This window comes from Lipotes vexillifer, unplaced genomic scaffold (assembly GCF_000442215.2).
Source record: "Lipotes vexillifer unplaced genomic scaffold, Lipotes_vexillifer_v1.1 scaffold320, whole genome shotgun sequence".
NCBI classification, from domain to species: Eukaryota; Metazoa; Chordata; class Mammalia; order Artiodactyla; family Lipotidae; genus Lipotes; species Lipotes vexillifer.
In genome coordinates this window covers 837,230-863,607 of record NW_006785524.1, presented here as the reverse complement: position 1 = coordinate 863,607, position 26,378 = coordinate 837,230, and the positions used below count along the sequence as shown (strand labels likewise).

Below are 26,378 nucleotides of genomic sequence, written 5' to 3'. Positions count from 1 at the left end.
CCAAAAAAAAAAAAAAAAAAAAAAAAAAAAAAGAATGGAGAAAACAACCCATGACATAATATTTGGTGAAAGAAGCAGAAAACAAAATTATAGCTACACTATTACAGTTACAGAGATTAGAGCTGATCTTTATATCCCCTTTCTTTTGTGTTCTACTATTGTTGTTATTTTAGTTACATGGTTCTTAAAGTCTAGGAACTACTTATCATTAAACTTATTTTAGGGAAAAAGTGGAGAGGAGTCTTAAGATGGGTATTCCTATAAAACCTGTGAATAACATTGCAAAATGGTACTTTATGTGTCTTTCTCCATTCCTAGATTTATTAAGCAAATATTCATTAAATACCGTGCCCAATACACGTATTATATGAGCTGCATTATAGTAGACAAGGCACAACATTTACCCTTGAGATAGTTTTAGTTTAGTTAGAGAGACAGGGCTATAGGGAAATTACAAATTTAAAATATATGAAGAAATTGTTGTAGCCATGAGAATACTGAGACATGATAACTAAATGTAATGTGGGATCCTGGATGGCATCCTGGAACAGAAAAAGGAAGTAGGTTAAAAACATAGGAAATCTGAATAAAGCGTGGACTTTAGCTAATAATAATGTGTCAACACTGGATCATTAATTTTGGCAAATGTAGTAATGAAGCAAGTTAGTAATAAAGGAGATAGGTATGGGATATATATGGGAACTCTGTACTATCTTTGTAACATTTCTATAAATCTAAAACTTCTAAAAGAGAGAGAGAGAGAGAGAGAGAGAGAGAGAGAGAGAGAGAGAGAGAGAAAGTAAAATAAAGGAATGGCACAAGACCACTGTTTTCTCTCCTGTTTCTTTGTTTTGTCCTACTTTAGTGGCCTCTCCCTCTTAATCTCATTTTGAATTTCCCTCCTTTGTTTAACCTGTAAATATTGAACATTCCAGAGCTCAATTCTGTCCCTTTTGTCCCTCTACATATTTTCACTTTCTTCTTGGTGACCTCTTCTAAACTCATGGTTTTAAATATCATTTATATGTCAAAGAGTCATAAATGTATATCTCCTCTCAACCTCTCCTCAGAACTCCTTTTATATCCAACTGCCTACTTAACAACTTTCCATAATTGCTCACTAGGCTTCTCAAATGGAGATCTTTACTCCACATTTCAAAGCTACTCTTCCCCTAGTATCTCTTGTTATCTCAATATCTGTCAACATCTAGTCACTCAGGACAAAAAAGGTGGAAGTTATCCTTGATTTATGTTCTTTAATTCCCTCATTCAACTCATCAGCTAGTCCTATTCACTCTTCTCCTGAAATATACAGAGAAATAAAATATGTGTATATTTTATGCAATATATATATATATATGGGGTCCATCTACTTCTATTTTCACCAACACTGTGCTAGTTGAAGCCACCATCATCATTCTTCTGAACTACTACCTAAATCATCAGGCCTCATCTTGACCCTTTCTCCTCATACATCCACTATGGTTCACCCATAATGGCCACATTTATGTTTCTGGGAAAAGCCACTCCTGCCTGCCTTCTTCGGATATTTTAATCCACCTGAAATACTACAGCTGCTGACTTTCTTGAGGTCAGATCTTCTTTGTCATTTAAATTTCAGATTGAGTGTCAAAAATCTGAAAATGCATCACTGTTACACAGTCTAATGTGTCTTTCAAGTCATTCTCTATTACCTCAACTTATTTAATTATACTGCAAAATATGTTTCTCTATCTAATATTTTTTTTATTATTGTTATTATTATGATTTAGTCATTGCTATGATCTAAATGATTAGATCAATTCCAGGAATACAAAGCCTAAACAACCTACTACTTCGTGTTTTTTTTTAATTTAATTTTATTAATTTATTTTATACAGCAGGTTCTTACTAGTTATTTATTTTATACATGTTAGTGTATATGTGTCAATCCCAATCTCCCAATTCATCCCACCACCACCACCACCACCACCACCACTTTCCCCCCTTGGTGTCCATACGTTTGTTCTGTACATCTGTGTTTCTACTTCTGCCTTGCAAATCGTTCATATACAATATTTGTTTATCTCTTTCTGACTTACTTCACTCTGTGTGACAGTCTCTAGGTCCATCCACATCTCTACAAATGACCCAGTTTCGTTCCTTTTTATGTCTGAGTAGTATTCCAATGTATATATGTACCACATCTTCTTTATCCATTGATCTGTCGATGAGCATTTAGGTCGCTTCCATGACCTTCCTATTGTAAATAGTGCTACAATAAGCATTGGGGTGCATGTGTCTTTTTGAATTATGGTTTTCTTGGGTATATGCCCAGTAGTGAGATTTCTGGGTCATATGGTAATTCTATTTTTCGTTTTGTAAGGAACATTCATACTGTTCTCCATAGTGGCTGTATCAATTTACATTCCCACCAACAGTGTAAGAGGGTTCCCTTTTCTCCACACCCTCTCCAGGATTTGTTGTTTGTAGATTTTCTGATGATGCCCATTCTAACCGGTGTGAGGTGATACCTCATTGCTGTTTATACATTTTGGAGATTAATACTTTGTCCATTGATTCATTTGCAAATATTTTTTCTCATCTGAGGGTTGTATTTTCATTTTGTTTATAGTTTCCTTTGCTGTGCAAAAGCTTTTAAGTTTCATTAGGTCCCATTTGTTTATTTTTGTTTTTATTTCCATTACTCTAGGAGATGGCTCAAAAAAGATCTTGCTGTAATTTATGTCAAAGGGTGTTCTTCCTATGTTTTCCTCAAAGAGTTTTATAATGTCCAGTCTTATATTTAGGTCTTTAATAGGTCTTTAATCCATTTTTTAAAAAAACATCTTTATTGGAATATAATTGCTTTACATTGTTGTGTTAGTTTCTGCTGTATAACAAAGTGGATCAGCTATAGTGTACATATTTCCCCATATCATCTCCCTCTTGCATCTCCCTCTCACCCTCCATATCTCAGCACTCTAGGTGGTCACAAAGCCCTGAGCTGGTCTCCGTGTACTATGCAGCTGCTTCCCACTAGCTATCTATTTTACATTTGGTGATGTATATATATCAGTGTCACTTTCTCACTTCATCCCAGCTTGCTATTCCCCATCCCCGTGTCCTCAAGTCCATTCTCTGTGTCTGCGTCTTTATTCCTGTCCTGCCCCTAGGATCTTTTGAAACAGTTTATTTTTTTAAAGATTCCATACATATGTGTTAGCATACGGTATTTGTTTTTCTCTTTCTGACTTACTTCACTCTGTATGACAGACTCTAGGTCCCTCCACCTCACTACAAGTTACTCAATTTCATTTCTTTTTATGGTGAGTAGTATTCCATTGTATATATGTGCCTCTTATTCTTTATCCATTCTTTTGTCAATGGACACTTAGATTGCTTCCATTTCCTGGCTATTGTAAATAGTGCTGCAATGAACATTGTGATACATGACTCTTTTGCATTATTGTTTTCTCAGGGTTTATTCTTCTTATAGCTTAATTCAGGTTTTTTTTTTTTTTTTTTTTTTTTTGCTTTTTTGTGTCTCCTTCCAGTAGAATGTAAGTTCTTGGAAAATAGCAACTTTGTATTCTTGATTCTTAGAACACTACCTGACAATCACAGGACCTCAATAAACGTTTCAAGTGACAAATAATCAATGGACAGTAAAGTCCTGAAATTTAGGGAGAGGAGGGGCTACAGTGGAGGTAGAATTATAGGAGAAATTTACTTAAAGGAGTGAGAACTTGTAAGGCTTTGAGAATTGAGTAAGACTAGTCAATAAGTAGATAAAGATGGAATTCCAGAAAAAAAAAAAAAAGAGTAGAACAAAGGTGTGGAGAGAACAATAAACATGGTTTCCTTGGGAAAAGTAGGTGAACAGAAATTTTATGAAGATTATGACATCAGAATTTGTGGCAAATCCAAATTGCAGAGATTCTTGGAATCAGCAATGTTAGTAACTTTCCTTCCGTTGATTTTCAGCTCCAGCTACCGTTGAGCCTTTTAACCATGATCTCATTCTAAGTCTTTTGAATGAAAGTAATATATTCTGCTCCATCACCATTTTTTTCTTTCTTTATTTCCCAATGCAAATTTTGATGTCCGCTTGCTTGGGTCTGGCCCAGTGTGTAAGGTGACTCTAGGTTATACCCGTCTTCTGTGGTTGGAACTGCTACAACAACAAAAAGGAGTATAAAATTGAAATAGTTTTTCCTTACTATCAAAAGAAGGGCCTTTGCTATGTGTATTTCATCATCTGACAGTGATGAGAGCATTTATTGTCAACACAATTTTTTTTATTAGACAGCTGGATCTTTCCCATGTGCTGGTTGCACATCAAGTAAGGAAATCCAAATCCACAGACAAAGAGAAGCAGAGAACACAGTGGAAACTAAGGCTGCTTTCTGTTCACCCGTTTGTTCTGAGAAATTCTTAGTCAGCTCTCCACCCACTGGAAATGAGATGTAAACAATAACAAGATGATTATTGACGATCTGGCTGGGAGACGTTAAAATGGAAATGCAGTACTTATCTTGGTGCTCTAGCTCAGATAAACTACTGTAGTAGTATAGCAGAACTTTAAATGAGGTACCTTTTAAATGTGCTGCCCTGTCTTTCCAAATTGCCAAGCAGTAGGTAGCCAGACTGGGAATTTGAAAACATATTATGTAAAATGTCTTTATTTTCTTCAATTCTAGCCTGTATTCAGTTCTAGACTATATTTTGTAATTGATGGGCATCAAGTGGGCCCTGCTTAGGATGACTGATTTTTGCAGGGTGAATCTGGATCATTCACAATGCATGTTAAAGAAAGCTAATGAAAACTCTACAGTTCCATCATTATAATAGACTTGATTCAGACGGTCTAATTATCTTGCTGCCTGCTAAAATCTTAAATAATTCCACATCTGAATGGATGGGGTAGCTGAAGAAACAATGATTGGAGATGAAGAGAGAACAAAAAGTTTTGCCACTCTCTTCATGGAACAGAGGCTTTCAGTGATACTTTTGTCAGTTGCAGTACTCAACTATCCAGGGGCTTCTTTTTCCTTCTTCCTTTTAAATGATGTTTCTTGAATTGATGCTTCAGTCAGACTGATAGGTATTCCTTATATGGATGTGTATGTGTATATGTGTGTAGGGAGAGGTAAAGAAAAGAGGTGAGATAGAGGTAGAGATAAGTGACAGGGCAATTCAAATAGGTTTAAATACATACTTACTATTTCTCATCAGTAGAAATATCCTGAGTATTTTTTATAAAACTTTATGACAGTATATTTACAGGTTAATAATCAATTTGAAAATAATGAGGTGGTAGGCTGCTGTTACAGTTTGTAGTATGACTTATGGGTAGAAAAGAATTATTTTATGTGTAGTCAGTCTTCTTTCTCGGACAACATGGACACAGTACTTCTCTGCTTTCATCTTAGTCTGTTTTCTCTTTTGTTTTTGCTTTAGCTCAACAGAATTCACCAAAAATCCATGAAGGCTGGTGGGCATACAAGGAGGTGGTCCAGGGAAGCTTTGTCCCAGGTAAATGCACATTTATTACTTTATTTTTAAGAAAATAATTTGAGTGAAATGTAGTATTATTTCCAGAATTTTGCATTTGCTACATGGCGTGGAATGTATTGCAAAAGGCACCATAGTCTGACTTATGTGTTAGATGAATCTTCCATCAAGAGAAAGTTTATTAAATGAGTGGTAATTTAACCAAGCTACGTTTTTTCCATCTGAACTTACATCTTAATGTCCTTCCATCTACAGGTGGCTGTGTCAGGGAGAGGGCAATGCAAGAGTCGGGGTTGAGGTTCTGTATGCTAAAATTTGGTTAAGAAAGAGTGATTTTGTAATGTTAATGAAACAGGAAGTCTGAAAACTAGCAATGAGGCTTGCTGGGATGCACGCCGTCTCTGATGTCACTTCAGTAGCATTCACGGTCAAGACTTAGCAGATTGAGCCAAATACCAGGTAAAAAAAATCATAGGTAAAGTGGATGTTTTCAGCATGGGAGGAGAGAACTGAAGACAGGTTAAAGCCAGAAATATACCATAACATTAGTTTTGAGACAAGGTGGAGTGTCATTGTCTTCCCCCACTACACTTATCCTAATTATAGTCCTCAGTCTTCTGCTGCTTCAAGATTGTATGGAAAGAGGAAAGAGAAAGAGCATGAATGTTAAAGAGAAGAATGGAAGGGAAGGCAAGTGAGATATTTCAAAGTATTTTTAACTGCTTATATGTGAGAGGCTAAGAGATAAAGCTCTCAAAAGGAATCAATGTGGGGTTCCAAATCAGGCAATGAAAACAGAGGTCAAGTGTTGTAGTTAGTGGCAGGTGGGGAGAGCGGTGCCCCCAGGCCACCTGGTTCATTCTTGGATGCTATGTCTTCTTTTCCTGTTCTTCTGTATAGTTCATTATATCAGCTGTGCAGAACTAAGCAAGTTGCTAACTCCTCTGAGCATCACTTTTTCATTTGTATTGTGGGACATAAATACGTACCTTTGAAGCTTTTCAATAAGAGGAAAGCAGGCATGGTGAGAGAGAGTGAATGACCCAGGGAAAAGCCAGTTGACTGCCGAATAGTTTCATAAATTGGTATTATTAACTTGATAAATTTACTATGATACATTTATTTCTTGGCCCAGTGGGCATAGAAACTGGGCTTGATTAATTCACCCAGATATTATCAAGTTTCTAATAATATTCTTGTAATAATTTAATTGACACAGATGTGTTCATATGGCATGATATAGATATATGATATTTTATACTTACAATTGGGGGCATCCCTTTCCAATCAATAGAAGGTTGTGTATTTTTTTCTGAGGAATCTTCTTCTCATATTCAAGACATCCCAGAAATTATATTTATAATAATATTTTTATGCTTTGTGATTATTAAATTAGAGCAACAAAGGGCATTCTACCAGATTATAAATCTTGCTAAACTAGTAATATTCTCCATAGTGACTGAAATGCTCATGGATAATCCTGGAAACCTTCTGGAAAATTTTGCTTTTCTGCTCCACAGTTTTTTTTTACTTTTTCCCCTCTGCTGACACATTCTTTCTTTACATGCACTTAAGTCCCTATTTTGAGTTTGTTGTTGTTTCTAAGACAACCACAGGAAAGAAGTTTTATCTTTCCTTTATGTGTTGATTTAAAAGAATTTAAGTTTCCCTTATTTCAAGTTTTAAATGAGGTAATATGTGTAAAACCGTCTGTATGGGAACCAGTAAGGTGTGGAGTTATGAGCATGAACTCTGGAGTTGGACAGACCTGGAGCTGAGTCTGGACTCTATGGCTTCCTTCTGGTAGAACTGTCATCCAGTCACCTACCAACTCTCATTACCCCAAGTTCTTCATCTGTTAGAATGAAAATAAGGACCAAATCATCCTCACAAAGTTTTGTGAGGATTAAGTTGCATAATGTATGTAAAGTGTCTGGTGCATCGTGTGAGTCAGTACCTGTAATGCTGTTGGCATTACTATCATTATTTTATCATAACAACATAACTGGATATTTGATACTTCTCTGTTTGAGAGAGGAAGAGAACTGTAAATTTAAAAACGTAATCATGCAAGTGAGGGTCTCTCATGATGCTAGAACATGGAAGGTGCTTAGTAAATGTTCCTTGAATTTGTAAGCTCAAAGTGTCTCCATACAGTGACCGTTGGACAGGAAACTTCATCATTCTCTAGATTTAACAGTCCCAAAATTCTTTGGCTTCTTGGTAAAGAAGACTGGTATCTGATGATCTCACTTCCTAAACTTTTGGGAATTTCAGATCTCTTTAAAAAGATAAGAGTCATGAGAATTTGTGAATTAAGTAATTGGACCTTAGGCTCTAACATCTGACCGACTCCAGATGACCCACTTTATCTGAATTGGTGCTTAGACCAATGGTTTCTTTTTCTCTCATTATCATTACTGAATATAAGGTTAAGAATGTTCTTTACTTTGCCCTGGGATTTTTTTCAGATTATCGATGTGTAAAAGAGAAGAGAATCTCTTATGACTAGATTATTTGGACAAGTTTTATTGTCCCACAAGCTTTTACTAGAGTGTCCAGAAATAATTATCAGTTGACATAATAGTTGTGAATCTGTTACCTTAACAAAGCTTGTAGTAGATAAAAATACATGATTTCTACAGCAATGGCAAACACAAGGTTGATTTAGTGTCAGAATAGCTCACTTTGGTCAGTTCAATAGTACTTAAGGAGTAGCCACCTGATACTGAGCACATGTATGGGACTGTTGATAAAGAGCTAACTGATACATAGTTCTTATACAAGGATAAACCCACAGTCTAAAGAGGAAATAAAGCAATAAACCCATGACTTAGTATAAGGGCTCTAATAGGGTTTATAAGATATATAAAGGAGGCCATAAAACGTTGGGATTCAGCCTGCCTGGTGTTTAACAGATTTTGTTGTTTACTTGCTTAAATCTGTATCTTCATCCAGCATCACCCATAACCACCATCTGCCTTACAGACAGAGCACCAATTTTATTTGGGTGTTTACCTCCACATAGTCATGTGCTCAGGGAAGGAGACCTTCCCAGCCCCAGAAGGTTACTCTTGGCTATATCTACACCATGGTGATTTCAGCCTCTTTTTTTGACAGTGATTGATTTAGATGTCATGATGGCTACTTTTATGTGTCAACTTGGCTGACCCACAGTACCCAGATATCTGATCAAACATTATTCTAGACGTTTCTGTGAAGATATTTTTAAAATGAGATTAGCATTTATACTGGTAGACTCTGAGTAAAGCAGATTACTCTCCATATTGTTGGTGGGCCTCATGCAATCAGTTGTGGGCCTTAAGAGAAAAAGGCTGAGGGAACTTGTGTTTCCAGAAGGTTTTGGCCTTCAGCTGCAACATCAACTGGGCCTCCAGGCTGCTGGCCTACCTTGAAAATTTCAGATTTGTCAGTCTCCATAATCATGTGAGCCCATTCCTTAAAATAAATTTCTCTCTCTGTAGACCTCACCCCCACACACACACACAAACACACACATTCTATTGGTTCTGTTTCTCTGGAACACCCTGACTAATACACTAACACAGATATGAACATATGATAAATAGTTCTCTCCATCACTTGTGAGGGGAGTCCACTGAAAAAACTTGGGAACAAAAGCCACACTAAAGATGGCAGAACAGAAAGTTGGAAAGAACCAAGATCTTTTATGGGCCACTTGAGTATTGAATCAACCATGGAACTGCCTCAGCAATTTTTTTCTTGAGATAAAAAAACATCTTTTTGTTGGAGCCACTTTGAGTCAGGCTTTCTGTTACTTGCTGCCCAAAAAATTCTTCAAGAGTCACATTTCTCAGTACAGAGCAGAAGGAAGGAAGGAAGTCTTGGGTCTTGACAATCTTTAGGATTATCCAAAGTGGATAAGGAGAAGAATGTGAGGATTATCAGGATAAACAACGTTGGCAAAGAGGAGTGAAAATTCACTGTGGGTTTTGGGAGTGCTGGGTACCTCTGAGTCTCTAAAAGGCAGGGTACACGATAAGATGTGATGAATGAGGAGACCGACAAGGTCATCAGGGGCCATGCTGTTAAATTCTTTGTGTTCCATGTTCAAGAGCTTAGGCACAGTTTTTTTGTTTGTTTTGTTTTGTTCTGTTTTTTAAATAGAGGGATTATAAGACATTTTTAAGCTCTGGAGTGACACAATCAAATGTAAATTTTAAAAAGCCAGCTATGAGCCAAATGGCCATGGACATGACAAAATTACACATATTTACAGTGCAGCTATTGATGAAAAAGACCAGAAGACTAGCGTAAAAGATATACAACTAAAGGTGTAAAGAAGGAACCACAACAGGACAGGTAAAAGGGGCAGAAAAGCAGTATAGTCGAGACCCATACACCCAGGTTGGCCATCCACAAATGGGAGGATAATTATAGTTGCCAGGAGCATGGGATCCAAGCCCCACACTGGGCTCCCCAGACTGGGGGTTCTACACCATAAAGATGAGCCCCCAGAATGTTTGGCTTTGAAAGCATCAGGGCTTACTTTTGAGAGAGTCAGAGGACTGTGGGAAATAGAGACTCCACTCTTAAAAGGCCCACACAAAATCTCACACACTCCAGGACTCAGGAAAGAAGCAGTAATTTGAAAGGATTCTGGGTCATACCTACTTGCTGATCTTAGAGAGTCTTCTGGAGAGACAGAGGGTAACTGGAGCTCACCCTGGGAATATAGACACTGGTGGCAGTCATTTTGGGGATCTTGTTCTACCACAGTTACACTGATTCTGGCAAGCACTATTTTGGAGTCCTCTCTGTAGCTTATTAGTGCTGGAACTGGCCTCACCCGCCAACAGCGTGGCTGCCTTAAAGCCCCCTGAGCCCACAGCCATTCCAGAACCCAGCTTTTACATCAGAGGGCCCAGGACCCAGCATAAATAGCTCTGGACCAGCCTCACCATCCAGTGGACAGGCACCAACTCTGAGACCCCCTGGGCCCTGCAGCCAGAGACCCTGGGACCTGGATCAACCCACTAGCCCCAGGAACTGTTGGAGCTTTGAAATCAGCCACTTTGTGACCCAGCCCTGCCCACCAGTGACTGGTAGCCTCATCACAAGGCAGGGCTGGCAACCAACACACTCAGCCCATATAAGAGCACACTAGAGTATATAGCTCTGTTGACCAGAGGTGAGTGTGCTGCTGGGATACCTAGGACATCTCCCACAAAAAAGCCACTTCTCCACAATTGAGAAATGTAAACAACCTTCCAAATGCATAGAAATAAAAAGAGCAAATTAAGAAAAATTAGGCAACAGAGGAATATGTTCCAAATGAAAGAACAAAATAAAACCACAGAAAAACTAAGTGAAGTGGAGATAAGCAGTCTCCCTAATAAAGAGTTCAATGTAATGATCATAAAGATGTTCAAAGAACTTGAGAGAAGTTTGGATAAACAGAGTGAGAAGTTAAACATTTTAACAAAGAATTTAGAAATGTAAAGAAGAACGAGACAGAGCCAAAACATACAATATCTGAAGTAAAAAGTAAACTAGAAGGAAGCAACAGTAGAGTAGATGATACAGAGGAACAATTCAGTGCATTGGAAGACAGAGAAATGGAAATCACTGAAGCTGAACAAAAAGAGAAAAAAGTACAAAAAGAAATGAGGACAATTTAAAAGACCTTGGAAAAACATCAAGTGTACTGACATTCACATTATAGGAATCTCAGAAGGAAAAGAGAGAGAGAAAGGGACAGAGAACATATTTGAAGACATAAGAGCTGAAAATTTCCCTAACCTGGGAAAGGAAATACATCAAGGTCCAGGAAGCACAGAGAGTCCCAAACAAGATCAACTCAAAGGGGACTACATCAAGACACATTGTAATTAAAATGGCAAAAATTAAAGATAAAAAGAGAATAATAAAAGTGGCCAGGGAAAAGCAACAAGTTACATACAAGGGAACATCCATAAGGCTATCAGCTGAATTTTCTGCAGGTCAGAAGGGAGTGGCACAATATATATATATATATATATTTTTTTTTTTTGGGGGGGTGTACACGGATCTCTCACTGTTGTGGCCTCTCCCATTGTGGAGCACAGGCTCTGGATGCACAGACTCAGTGGCCATGGCTCACAGGCCTAGCTGCTCTGCAGCATGTGGGATCTTCCCGGACCAGGGAACGAACCCATGTCCCCTGCATCGGCAGGTGGACTCTCAACCACTGAGCCACCAGGGAAGCCTGTGGCACAATATATTTAAAAAGTGATGAAAGGAAAGCTGCAACCAGGATGGTGGAGCAGGGGTAGGGCAGATGGATGAGCACATATATGTCTGAAGGAAAAGCAGTGGATGGAAGCTTCTCTGGTATGTAGAGCATCCTGTGAGTTAAATTTTGGAGGCATTGGAATGAGTTGTTTCAAACATATACTTAGTGTGAGGTTACTGTTAGCTGTGCTGTTTACAGGGTAAACCAAGAACAAAATAGCCAACCCCTGACTTCTGCCTGGTGCAAAGTCTTGCATCTGAAATGTCTACTAGTACTCTCACTGGTAAAGGCAAATATATGGTAAATGTAGTGAATAATGATTTTCTACATTATATAGGCACAATGATCAAGGGATCAATCCAAGAAGAAGATGAAATAATTAGAAATATATATGGTTTCAACATAGAAGCATCTAAATACATAAAGCAAATATTAACAGACATAAAGTGAGAAATTGGCAGTAGCACAATAATATTAGGGACTTTTTTTTTTTTTTTTTTTTTTTTTCTGCTGCACGTGGGCCTCTCACTGTTGTGGCCTCTCCCGTTGTGGAGCACAGGCTTCGGATGCACAGGCTCAGTGGCCATGGCTCACAGACCCAGCCGCTCTGAAGTATGCAGGATCCTCCCAGACTGGGGCACAAACCCGTTTTCCCTGCATTGGCAGGTGGACTCTCAACCACTAGGCCACCAGGGAAGCCCAATATTGGGGACTTTAACACTTCACTTACATCAATGGACAGACCATCGAGATAGAAAATCATTAGGGAAACACTGACCTTAAATGACACATTAGACCAAATGAACTTAGTAGATGTGTATAGAACTTTCCATCCAAAGCAGCAGAATACACATTCTTTTCAAGTGCAAATGGAACAGTCTCCAGGATAGATCACATGCTGGGTGACAAAATAAGTTTAAGTAAATTCAAGAAAATTGAAATCATGTCAAACATTTTTTTGGATCACAATAATGTGAGAATAGAAATCAACTGCAAGGGAAAAGCAACAAATAGCATACAAGGGAATCCCCGTAATGTTAACAGCTGACCATTCAGCAGAAACTCTGAAAGCCAGAAGGGAGTGGCAGGACATATTTAAAGTGCTGAAAGGGAAAAGGCTACAGACAAGTTTACTCTACCCAGAAGGATCTCACTCAGATTTAACAGAGAAATTAAAACCTTTTCAGAGAAGCAAAAGCTAAGAGAATTCAGCACCACAAAACCAGCTCTACAACAAATTCTAAAGGAACTTTACTAGGTCTGGTGGGTTTTTGCCTTGCTCCTTCATCTGCTGTGTGTTTCTCTGTCTTCTCATTATACTTACCTTTCTGTGTTTGGGGTCTCCTTTTTGCAGGCTGCAGGTTCGTAGTTTTCATTGTTTCTGGGGTCTATCCCCAGTGGCTAAGGTTGATTGAGTGGGTTGTGTAGGCTCCCTGGTGCAGGGGACTAGAGCTTGTGTTCTGGTGGATGAGGCTGGATCTTGTCTTTCTGGTGGGCAGGTCCATTTCTGGTGGTGTGTAGTGGGGTGTCTGTGGCCTTATTATGATTTTAGGCAGCCTCTCTGCTAATGGATGGTGTTGTGCTCCTGTCTTGCTAGTCGTTTGGCATAGGATGTCTTACACTGTAGCTTGCTGGGTGTTGAGTGGAGCTGGGTCTTGGCATTGAGATGGAGATCTCTGGGGTATTTTCATCATTTGATATTACATGGAACTGAGAGGTCTCTTGTGGACCAGTGTCCTGAATTTGGCTCTCCCACCTCAGAGGCATAGCACTGACTCCTTGGTGCAGCACCAAGAGCCTTTCATCCACACGGCTCAGAATAAAAGGGAGAAAAAGTAGAAAGAAAGAATTAGTAGAAATAGAAAAAGAAAGAAAGAAAGAAAGAAGATAAAGTAAAATAAAATAAAGTAAAATAGTTTTTAAAATAAAAAATAATTATTAAGAAAAAATATTATTTTTAAATGATAAAGAGAAACAACAAAAAAACCCCAAAACAATGGAGAGACAGAACCCTAGGACAAATGGTAAAAGCAAAGCTATACAGACAAAATCACACACAGAAGCATACACATACACACTCACAGAAAGAGAAAAAGGGAAATATATATATATATATATATATATATATATATATATTGTTGCTCCCAAAGTCCACCTCCTCAATTTGGGATGATTCATTGTCTATTCAGGTATTCCCCAGATGTAGGGTACATCAAGTTGATTGTGGAGATTTAATCCTCTGCTCCTGAGGCTGCTGCGAGAAATTTCCCTTTCTCTTGTTTCTTCGCACAGCTGCCAGGGTTCAGCTTTGGATTTGGACCCACCTCTGCATGTAGGTTGTCTGAGGGCGTCTGTTCTTTGCTCATACATGACAGGGTTAAAGGATGAGCTGATTCGGGGGCTCTGGCTTACTCAGGCTGGTGCGGAGGGAGGGGTACGGATGCAGGGCAAGCCTGTGGCAGCAGAGGCCGGCGTAACGTTGCACCAGCCTGAGGCGCATGGTGCGTTCTCCCAGGGAAGTTGTCCCTGGATCACGGGACCCTGGCAGTGGCAGGCACACAGGCTCCCAGGAGGGAAGGTGTGGATAGTGACCTGTGCTTTCTCACAGGCTACTTGGTGACTACAGCAGCAGGCTTAGCATCTCATGCCCATCTCTGGGGTCAACACTGATAGCCATGGCTCATGCCCATCTCTGGAGCTCCTTTAAGTGGCACTCTTAATCCCCTCTCCTTGGTCACCAGGAAACAAAGAGGCAAGAAAAAGTCTGTTTTATCTTCGGTAGCTTCAGACTTTTTCCCAGACTCCCTCCTGGCTACCTGTGGTGCACTAGCCCCCATCAGGTTGTGTTCACGTAGCCAACCCCAGTCTTCTCCCTGGGATCTGACCTCCAAAGCCCAAGGCTCAGTTCCCAGCCCCCAACTGCCCTGGCTGGTGAGCAGACAAGCCTTTCAGGCTGGTGAGTGCTGGTTGGCACTGATCCTCTGTGTGGGAATCTCTCCACTTTTCCCTCTGCATCCCCGTTGCTGCACTCTCCTCCATGACTCCGAAGCTCCGCCCCTCCACCACCCACAGTCTCCACCCACGAAGAGGCTTCCTAGTGTTTGGAATTCTTGCCCCCTTCACAGTTCCCTCCCACTGTTGCAGGACTGTCCCTATTCTTTTGTCTCTGTTTTTTTCTTTTTGCCCTACCCAGGTACTTGGGGAGTTTCTTGCCTTTTGCAGGGTCTGAGGTCTTCTACCAGTGTTCAGTAGATGTTCTGCAGGAGGTGTTACACATGTAGATGTGTTTATGATGTATTTGTGGGGAGGAAGGTGATCTCCATGTCTTATTCTTCCACCATCTTGAAGCTCCTTCCTACCATACTGTTTTGATTACTGTAGCTTTGTAGTGTAGTCTGAAGTCAGGGAGCCTGATTCCTCCAGCCCCATTTTTATTTCTCAAGATTGCTTTGGCTCTTAAAGGTCTTTTGTGTTTCCATACAAATTGTGAAATTTTGTGTTTTACTTCTGTGAAAAATGCGATTGGTAGTTTGATAGGGATTGCATTGAATCTGTAGATTGCTTTGGGTAGTATAGTCATTTTCACAATATTGATTCTTCCAATCCAAGAACATGGTATAACTCCCCATATGTTTGTATTATCTTTAATTTATTTGATCAGTGTCATAGTTTTCTGCATACAGGTCTTGGCCTCCTAAGGTAGGTTTATTCCTAGGTATTTTATTCTTTCTGTTGCAGTTTTAAATGGAAGTGTTTCTTTAATTTCTTTTTCAGATTTTTCTTCATTAGAGTATAGTAATGCAAGAGATTTCTGTGCATTAATTTTATTTCCTTCTGCTTTACCAAATTCACTGATTAGCTCTAGTAGTTTTGTGGTAGCATCTTTAACATTCTCTATGTATACTATCATGTCATCTGCAAACAGTGACAGTTTCACTTCTCATTTTATGATTTGGATTCATTTTATTTCTTTTTCTTCTCTGATTGCTGTGGCTAAAACTTCCAAAACCAAGTTGAATAATGGTGGTTAGAGTGGGCAGTCTTGTCTTGTTCCTGATCTTAGTGAAAATGGTTTGAGTTTTTCACCATTGAGGAAGATGTTGCTGTGGGTTTGTCTTATATGGCCTTCATTATGTTGAGGTATGTTCCCTCTATACCTACTTTCTGGAGGGTTTTTTATCATAAGTGAGTGTTGGATTTTGTCAAAAGCTTTTTCTGCATTTATTGAGATTATCGTATGGTTTTCTCCTTCTATTTGTTAATATGGCTTATCACATTGATTGATTTGCGTATATTGAAGAATCCTTGTATCCCTGGAATAAACCCCAATTGATCATGTTGTGTGATCATTTTAATGTGCTGGTGGATTCTATTTCCTAGTATTTTGTTGATGATTTTGGCATCTATCAGTGACATTTGCAATATCATTTATATTGGCCTGTAGTTTTCTTTTTTTTTGTGGCATTTTTATGTGGTTTTGGTATCAAGGTGATGGTGTGCTTATAGAATGAGTTTGTGAGTGTTCCTCCCTCTGCTATATTTTGGAAGAGTTTGAGAAGGTTAGGTGTTAACTCTTCTCTAAATGTTTGATAGAATTCTCCTGTGAAGCCATCCGGTCCTGGGCTTTTGTTTGCTGGAAGATTTTTAATCACAGTTTCAATTTCAGTGCTTGTGATTAGTCTGCTTTTATTTTCTATTTCTTCCTGGTTCAGTCTCAGAAGTGTTGTGCATTTCTAAGAATTGGTCCATTTCTTCCAGGTTGTCCATTTTATTGGCATAGAGTTGCTTGTAGTAATCTCTCATGATCTTTTGTATTTCTGCAGTGTCAGTGTTACTTCTTTTTCATTTCTAATTCTACTGATTTGAATCTTCTCCCTTTTTTTCTTGATGAGTCTGGCTAATGGTTTATCAATTTTGTTTATCTTCTCAAAGAACCAGCCTTTAGTTTTATTGTTCTTTGTTATTGTTTCCTTCATTTCTTTTTCATTTTTTTCTGTTCTGATATTTATGATTTGTTTTCTTCTGCTAACTTTGGGGTGTTTTTGTTCTGCTTTCTCTAATTCCATTACGTGTAAGGTTAGGTTGTTTATTTTAGATGTTTCTTGTTTCCTGAGATAGGATTGTATTGCTGTAAACTTCCCTCTCAGAACTGCTTTTGCTGCATCCCATAAGTTTTGGGTCATCATGTTTTCATTGTCACTTGTTTCTAGGTATTTTTTGATTTCCTCTTTGATTTCACCAGTGATCTCTTGGTTATTTAGTAGCGCATCATTTAGCTTCCCTGTGTTTGTATTTTTTACAGATTTTTTCCTGTAATTGATATCTAGTCTCATAGTGTTGTGGTCAGAAAAGTTACTTAATATGATTCCAGTTTTCTTAAATTTTTGAAGGCTTGATTTGTGACCTCAGATATGACCTATCCTGGAGAATGTTACATGGGCACTTGAGATGAAAGTGTATTCTGTTGTTTTTGAATGGAGTGTCCTATAAATTGCAGTTAAGTCTGTCTTGTTTAGTGTATCATTTAAAGCTTGTGTTCCTTATTTATTTTCATTTTGGATGATCTGTCCATTGGTGAAAGTGGGGTGTTAAGGTCCCCTACTATTATTTTATTACTGTTGTTTTCCGCTTTTATGTCTGTTAACATTTGCCTTATGTATTGAGGTGCTCCTAAGTTGGATTCATAAATATTAAAAATTGTTATATCTTCATCTTGGATTTATCCTTTGATCATTATGTAGTGTTCTTCTTTGTCTCTTGTAATAGTCTTTTTTTTAAAGTCTATTTTGTCTGATATGAGAATTGCTACTCCAGCTTTCTTTTGATTTCCCTTTGCATGGAATATCTTTTTCCATCCCCTCACTTTCAGGCTGTATGTGTCCCTTGGTCTGAAGTGGGTCTCTTGTAGACAGAATATATACAGTTCTTGTTTTCATATCCATTCAGCCAGTCTATGTCTTTTGGTTGGAGCATTTAATCCTTTACATTTAAGGTAATTATCAATATGTATGTTCCTATTCCCATTTTCTTAATTGTTTTGGGTTTGTTATTGTAGGTCCTTTCCTTTTCTTGTGTTTCCTGCCTAGAGAAGTTCCTTTAGCATTTATTGTAAAGCTGTTTGATGGTGTTAAATTCTCTTAGCTTTTGCTTGTTTATAAAGGTTTTAATTTCTCCCTCGAATCTTAACAAGTTCCTTGCTGGGTAGAGTAATTTTGCTTGTAGGTTTTTCCCTTTCATCACTTTAAATATGTCTTGCCACTCCCTTCTGGTTTCCAGATTTTCTGCTGAAAGATCAACTGTTAACCTTATGGGGATTCCCTTGTATGTTAATTACTGCTTTTCCCTTGCTGCTTTTAATATTTGTTCTTTGTATTTAATTTTTGATAGTTTGATTATTATGTGTTTTGGTTTGTTTCTCCTTGGATTTATCCTGTATGGGACTCTCTGTGCTTCCTGGACTTGATTATTTCCTTACCCATATTAGGGAAGTTTTCAACTACAATGTGTTCAAATATTTTCTCAGTCCCTTTTTTTATTTTTCTCTTCTTCTTCTGGGACCCCTATAATTTGAATGTTGGTGAGTTTCATTTTGTTCCAGATGTCTGAGGTTGTCCTTAATTCTTTTCATTCTTTTTTCTTTATTGTGGTCTGTGGTAGCTTTTTCCACTGTTTTATCTTCCAGGTCACTTATCTGTTCTTCTGCCTCAGTTATGCTGCTATTGATTACTTCTAGAGAATTTTTAGTTTCATTTCTTGTGTTGTTCATCATTGTTTATTTGCTCTTTAGTTCTTCTAGGTCCTTGTTAAACATTTCTTGTATGTTCTCCACTCCATTTCCAAGATTTTGATTATCTTTATTATCATTACTCTGAATTCTTTTTCATATAGACTGCCTTTTTCCTCTTCATTTGTTTGGTCTGGTGCATTTTTACTTTGCTTCTTCATCTGCTGTGCTTTTCTCTGTCTTCTCACTTTGCATAACTTACTGTGTTTGGTGTCTCCATTTTGCAGGCTGCAGGTTCGTAGTTCCCATTGTTTTTGGTGTGTGCTACCAGTGGCTAAGGTTTGTTCAGTGAGTTGTGTAGGCTTCCTGGTGGAGGGGACTGGTGCCAGTATTCTGGTGCATGAAGCTGGATCTTGTCTTTCTGGTGGGAAGGACTATATCCTGTTGTGTGTTTTGGGGTGTCTGTGGCCTTATTATGATTTTAGGCAGCCTCTCTGCTAATGGATGCGGTTGTGTTCCTGTCTTGCTAGTTGTTTGGCATAAGGTGTCCAACACTGTAGCTTGCTGGCTATTGAGTGGAGCTGGGTCTTAGCGTTGAGATGGAGATCTCTGGGAGAGATTTTGCTGTTTGATATTACACCTGGTTGGGAGGTCTCTGGTGGACAAATATCCTGAACTCGGCTCTCCCATGTCAGAGGCTTGGGCCTGACACACGGCCAGAGCATCAAGATGCTGTTAGCCACACAGCTCAGAAGAAAAAAAAATAAAGAAAAAATAAATAAAATAAAGTTATTAAAGTAGAAAAAAATATTCAAAATAAAAACATTAAAAGTAATAAAAAAAGAAAGAGAGAAAGAGAGAAGAGAGCAATGATACTAAAAAACAAATCCTCCAATGATAACAAGTGGTAAAAACTATTGTAAAAAAAAAATCAGAATGGACAGTCAGAACCCTAGGGCAAATCACAAAAGTGAAGCTATACAGACAAAATCACACAAAGAAGCATACACATACACACTCACAAAAAGAGGAAAAGGAAAAAAAAAAATATATATATAAATAAAAAAGGAAGAGAGCAACCAAATCAATAAACAAATCTACCAATGATAATAAGCTCTAAATACTAAACTAAGATAAACATAAAACCAGAGACAAATTAGATGTAGAAAGCAGACCCCAAGTCTACAGTTGCTTCCAAATCCCACTGCCTCAATGTTGGTGTGATTCATTGTGTATTCAGGTATTCCAGTGATGCCGGGTACATCAAGTTGATTGTGGAGATTTAATCTGCTGCTCCTGAGTCTGCTGGGAAATTTTCCCTTTCTCTTCTTTGTTCACACAGCTCCTGGGGTTCAGTTTTGGATGTAGCTCTGCCACTGCATGTAGGTCAACCGAGGGTGTCTGTTCCTCACCCAGACTGGATGGGGTTAAAGGAGCAGCTGATTACAGGGCTCTGGCTCACTCAGGCTTGGGGGAGGGAGGGGTACAGAATGCGGAGTGATCCTGCAGCGGCTGAGGCTGATATGACGTTGCAACAGCCTGAGGTGGGCCATGTATTCTCTCAGAGAAATTGTCCCTGGATCATGGCACCCTGGTAGTGGTGGGCTGCACATTCTCCCAGAAGGGTGGTGTGGATTTTGACCTGTGCTTGCACATAGGCTTCTTGTTGGTTTTAGCAGCAACCTTAGTATTTCATGCCCATCTCTGGGGTCCGCACTGATAACCGTGGCTCGCTTCCATCTCTGCAGCTCATTTAGGCAGTGCTCTGTATCCCCTCTCTTCGTGCATCCTGAAACAATTGTCTCTTGCCTCTTAGGCAGTTCCAGAGTTTTTCCCTGACTACCTCCTGGCTAGCTCTGGTGCACTAGCCCCATTCAGGCTGTGTTCACACAGCCAACCCCAGTCCTCTCCCTGGGATCTGACCTCTGAAGCCGGAGCCTCAGTTCCAGCCCCCACCTGCCTCGGTGGGTGAGCAGACAAGCCTCTCAGCCTGGTGATTTCTGGTCGGCACTGATCCTCTGTGCGGGAATCTCTCCGCTTTGCCCTCTGCATCCCTGTTGCTGTGCTCTCCTCTGTGGCTCTGAAGATTCCACACACACCCCCACCCTTCCCACATCTCCACCAGTGAGGGGGCTTCCTAGTGTGTGGAAACTTTTCCTCCTTCATAGCTCCCTCCCCGAGGTGCAGGTCCCATCCCTATTCTTTTGTCTCTGTTCTTCCTTTTGCCCCACCTAGGTATGTGTGGAGTTTCTTCCTTTTGGGAAGTCTGAGGTCTTCTGCCATAATTCAGTAGGTGTTCCTGTAGGAGTTGTTCCACATGTAGATGTAGTTTTGATGTATTTGTTGGGGGGAAGGTGATCTCCATGTCTTACTCCTCCACCATCTTGAAGGTGCCCCCCAATGCTTCTTATGCTTCCCTGCATTCATAGACACTATATCAGTTATTATCTCATTTCCAGCTCATGTCATTTTCATGTTTTTAATACCCAGAACCTAACACAACACCTAAGATATGGTTAGAACTTCATACACACTTTCAGAACAAATAAGATTTTGATTGAAGCACCAGTTCCCTCCCTTACTGGCTTTATAACCTCATGTAGGTCACTGAATCAATATATCTGGCATTATTCTCCTTTTGTATAAAATAAATAAGTTGAATCATAGCGGTGGTTCCCCAAGTGTAGTCTCTGGACCAGCAGCATCAGCACCACCTGGCAACTTGTTGGAAATGCAAATTCTCAGGCTCCCAGACATGCTGAATCACAATCTCTGGGATTGGGGCCCTGAAACCTGTGTTTATAGTAAACCCTCTAGGTGATTCTGATGCATGGTATCATTTAAAAACTGCCAGACTGGGGCTGTAAAACTATGGCCTGTTGACCCACAGGGCAAGTCCCACCCAAGGCTTGTTTTTGTACAGGAAAGTTCTGCTAATCTCTACATTAAATGATATGATCACTGAGGTGCCTTCCAGTTCTATGATTCCTTGGTTATGAGTACAGTGTCTTATCCCTGATTGACAGGGGACTGCCAGTCAGGAGACCTGGGTTCTAGACCATCTGTTTCTACCTTGTTGTAATGTACAATAAGTTATTTCTCCTCTCCGAAGCTCAGTTTTCTCATCCTGAAAAATGACATTAGGATAAGGTTGCTGAGTCAATCAGAATCCAGTTAGGAAAAGAGAAACCATGCCAGCTATCTCAAACAATAGGGATTTAACTTGGGGAATTGGGGTACACAGATGTTTGAAAGCTGAAAGCAGATAAAGGGAGAGCCAAGGCAACTTGACAGGAATAAAACCAGAGCAGTTCCCACCCTTAGAACTTGGGGAGCAGAAAGGAAGAGACCACTAAGAATTTGGGAATTGGAAGGTGGAGGCTGAAGGACTATAACTTAAACCTCTAAGGTGACAGCATTACAAGCTGCTGCTCATACTCCTAAGAAGGTGATTTCCTGTGGCTGGTGCTTGAGAATACACAGCTTTATGGTTTCTTGGATTAATAAAAGTGTGTGGCCCAGTAAATGCTTGAAATATCAAGGAATCTGTGGCCCACCTGACACTAAGATAGCATGGCAGGGTGGGGGTGTGTGTGCAGCTCCGTAGAGACTGCAATGGGGTGGTATTCCAGTGAGGGGGGTGAGGCCTTGTAGACCAGACCTGGGATTGGTGGGAAAAGCTGAAAACTAGAGTCATAATTACTTTTTGCTGCTGGTACAGTAAAGTTGACAAGTACTGAAGCTGGAAAGGGGCCCTTTCTCCCTTCCTCCCAACTTCCAGATTCCCAGCAATGCCTTTCACTGGCAGAACCTGACATGAAGATAGCCAGAAAGGAGATAGGAAATGCAGCATATAGAGTTCCAGCCCCAGCATCACAGAACAGAGAATAGAAAAGGGAAAGGAGGGATTTGGAGCTGAGAGACAGACAAATAACAAGCACGGTCAGTCTGATGATCTTCCAGGTCCCTGTGTACTTGAGGAATTGCATTATATAAGCATATTGGTTACATAGATATGCCATGGATCCACGCATGACTTTTTCACCCACTTTAGGTGTTATGGGACATGACCATCCTTTGAGAATGATATTTATCATGACCTCTAATATCATGGCTCTGAAAGGGCCTGTTTTACTCCCGGAATATTTTAGGTTGAAAGAAGAATAAAAAGAATGCACTTTTTTTGAGCAACAGTTTTGTCCCAGACATTGTTTCCCAATACAAAGATAATTAATAGATTGAATTTTAGTCCTTTCAAGAATGTCCTTTAATAAAAGGCTTTTCCCTTAGGAAATATTATTAATAAAAGTTGCTTTTCCTCTAGGCTACATCCCTAATCCCGTCTTCCATCAACACCCATCCAGGCTATCCTGTTCTCTACCTACTTGAGCTGTACACTAGACTAATTGTTTGTTTTTATTTAACAAGGCATAGCTCTTACTTTGTGTTCTAAGAGCTTTTCAAACACTAATGCATTCAGTCCTCATAGCAACCCTATGATGTGGGTGTTGTTATTAGATGTATTTTACAGGTGAGGAGTTGAGAAAAAGCCAAGTTATTTTCCTAAGGTCACACACTGATGAAATGGGAGAGCCAGGATTTTGACTCAGACAGTCTGGCTTCAGACCCTTCTGATCACCCATACTGGTGTACTATCGTGTAACCGTCACCCAGCTCTGCCACATCTGAAAATGCTGCCATATTTTTTCATGTCTCTCTCTCTTCTAAGAAGTAAAGCTGCAATTATAGTTAGAGCCATCTGTGTACCTCTCCTTAATCATTTTTTATTTCTTTCCTACCTAGAGCAAAACACTATCCAAAATTTTGTATTCTCATGCAAACATTTTATCATATACTTTTACTATAATTTTATATATGTATCCAGTAAACAATTTAAAGCATTATTTCTAAGGTGTTAATCCTTATTGGTATGATATCCTATAATACATATCCTTCTACAGATTTTTTTTTGTTTTTTTCCATTCAACATGTTTCTGAGATTTATTTATGTTGGTAGATTCACTGGGTTTTAGTTCATTTAACTGCTGAATAGTAGTCCATTATATGGATTTATTACAATTTATTTTCCATTCTGCTGTTGATAAACATTTAAGTTATTTCTAATTTTTCACTCTTACAAACAAGTAAACTTTCTCTATTTCTTCTTGGGCACACATGTCGATTTGTATTATTTCTGGATTATAGGGTATACACATTTTCAGTTTTACTAGGTACTTCCATAGTGTTCTCCAAATTGGTTGCACTCATATGAGGAGTTAGTACATATCTTTATCAGGCTTTTGCATTTTCTCAGTGTGATGGGGGCTGAAATGGCCTCTCCTGGTTGCTTTCTTTGAGTTCAAACAAGTATGAGCCACATGATGCAATTTTACTGTTTCACATCTCTGTGCTTGCTATTTCATTTTGCCTGGAATTTTTTCCTGTTTCTTCATTTTGAAATATCTATTTTTCTTTCATTACCCTAACTCAAACATTCCTCTTAGCTTCTAGTGATCCATGGTCTTCCAAACACATTTTGCTGCTTTCTATTTTTTGTTCCACAGCACTTTGACCTTAACAGAAGGATAATGTTTATGTCAGTTGTCCTTGCATAATTATTAATAGTGCCCTTTTGTTCTCAAAAGTGGCCCAGTTTGGAAAATGAATCAATAGTGACCTCCTTAATATTAACTCAATTATGGCTTATATCGTAGTTTTTATTTATTTTTCAGTATGCAGGCCTCTCACTGTTGTGGCCTTTCCCGTTGCAGAGCACAGGCTCTGGACGTGCAGACTCAGCGGCCATGGCTCACGGACCCAGCCGCTCCGCGGCATGTGGGATCTTCCCGGACCAGGGCACTAACCCGTGTCCCCTGCATCAGCAGGCGGACTCTCAACCACTGCACCACCAGGGAAGCCCTATCGTAGTTTTTTGACCTCACATATTTGCCCATTTTCCCCCCTTGAAAATCTAAGGTCTCCTAGACCCCTCCTTTGTCATCTAGAAGAAAAGTTTTTGACCACTCATAATTTATTATCTTTTAATGGTGGAACGTGACTTGGCTCAAACCCACCTTCTTCTTGCAAGGAAAAAATGTGAAGAACTCTCTGTAGCAGGTTTATTCCATTTTCTTATTAGCACTCTGCCAAGAGCAAGACATTATGAAGTCAATAACTAAAGTAAAAGAAGGAGACTGCTTTATGTTTTTGCTTCAAGTTTTACTTGAGAGTTTAGTTTCACAAGATAATTAGAATAAGCCATTGTGTTCCTAGCATGTTAAAAAAGATACAATGCCTTATGGATTAGAATTATTTAGGAAGCTATCAAGTAGACCTATGCAAACAGGGAATTTCTCTTCAAAGAAAGTGCAAAGTGAAAATAATAATAATAAAATTGTATTGATAGCCTTTGGTTGCCATGGAAATGCTAGTTCACCCACTCCTCCTAGGTACTGTGGTTCATTTCATTATATTAGGTGTAGTAGAAAATCACATATCCACTTTTATTGTTTCATGGGCTGTAGTGGTAAGCATAGAAATATGCATTTAATTTTGTGCATTGACATGATCTCCCTGTTGGGTTTAGAAGGCAGAATGTCAGTGCTATAAACTTAATCCATTTTATTTGCATGTATGAGATTCGAGATGTTTGGTGTGCCCATGATGGCTCCTGTATTTTTCAGAATGCTTACTATTTTAAATTCCTACCCTTCTGTTAAAACTTTGTATTGCACTGAAAATGTGTTCATAGCAGTTATATCACAAAGATTTTAAGGGAGTCACAAATTCTCAATTTCTAATATTTTTCAACTTTATCAGTTTGTTCTACCATTCAATTAGTGGATTGAGCAAGTTAGTGCAAAGGGGGATTTGGAGGGTTGGGAGGAAAGACAATAGTATTTATTGAACCCACGATATGACCAAGGAACTGTGTGAAGAACTTTACAATTATTTTTATGTTCAATCCTTAAGACATTAGAAACCCTTGATTTTTTTAAAAAATATTTTTTTAAAACCCAGTGTTAGAGAAGGGAGGTGATTTTCATATACTCCTTCATATGATTAGTGACAAAATCCAGTGTCATTCCCAACATATGGTGGTAACTGGTAAAAAATATGTATTTTTTAAAAAGATAGAAATTTATACTATTGGGTACAGTTAAGCAAATTTATTTATGCTTTGCATTTTCCAGAGTTGGAGTCATTTTCAGACACCTAATTATAAGCCAAATATTTTATTTTACTTTGCTCATGCCTTGATGTATATCTGAGGACTGCATATGTGGAGTAGAGACAGAAGTGGAATCCAGTTTGTATCCCTTTGCTTCCATGTGACTTCTCAGTTCCCATAGGACTAAGGCAAATTTCCTTTGTCATTCTGAATATTCTCACCTCTTCCCTTCCACAGGGACTGCCTCATAGTACACACTCTTTTTCAATTCATTCCATTAATGTTATTCAACAGTTTTGAAACTCATCATTAAGGCAGAAAGGTCAACAGGCCCTACTGCATGATCTTTAAAGGCTGATAATGTCAAGATAAATGCTTTCTCTTAAATCTGTTTTTAAAGGCCAGGATCATGCATGCATCTCTGGGAGAGGATAATGACATCAAAATTATTACCAGGAGCCAATCCCTATAATCATGGGTGCCAGCTAGGATTTATTGCTCAGTTGGACAAAAGCCTCTGCCACCAAAAGCCTATTGTTCATCCTTGGTGGACTTAATTTTAGGGTGTGAAGGGTAAGTCATGGCTCTATACTCTGCAACAAAATGGTATGTTCTCTATGGAAGTGAACAGATGCATTTGCTTGACATAATAATTTTTGACTTTACAAAAAGTCTTCTCTCTTAGAGTATTCATATAAAATGTGTAAGATAAATACACATGTAATATTGTG

General features: G+C 39.0%; 1 protein-coding gene across 1 annotated transcript in view; it reads left to right on the top strand.

Moving 5' to 3' along the window:
• CA10 (carbonic anhydrase 10 (inactive)) overlaps nucleotides 1-26,378 on the top strand; it is a 612,895-nt gene that overhangs the window by 104,615 nt on the left and 481,902 nt on the right. Inside the window, exon 3 of the mRNA XM_007457616.1 lies at nucleotides 5,443-5,517. Within this exon, the coding sequence (XP_007457678.1) occupies nucleotides 5,443-5,517 (75 nt within the window). The remainder of the gene's footprint in view (nucleotides 1-5,442; nucleotides 5,518-26,378) is intronic.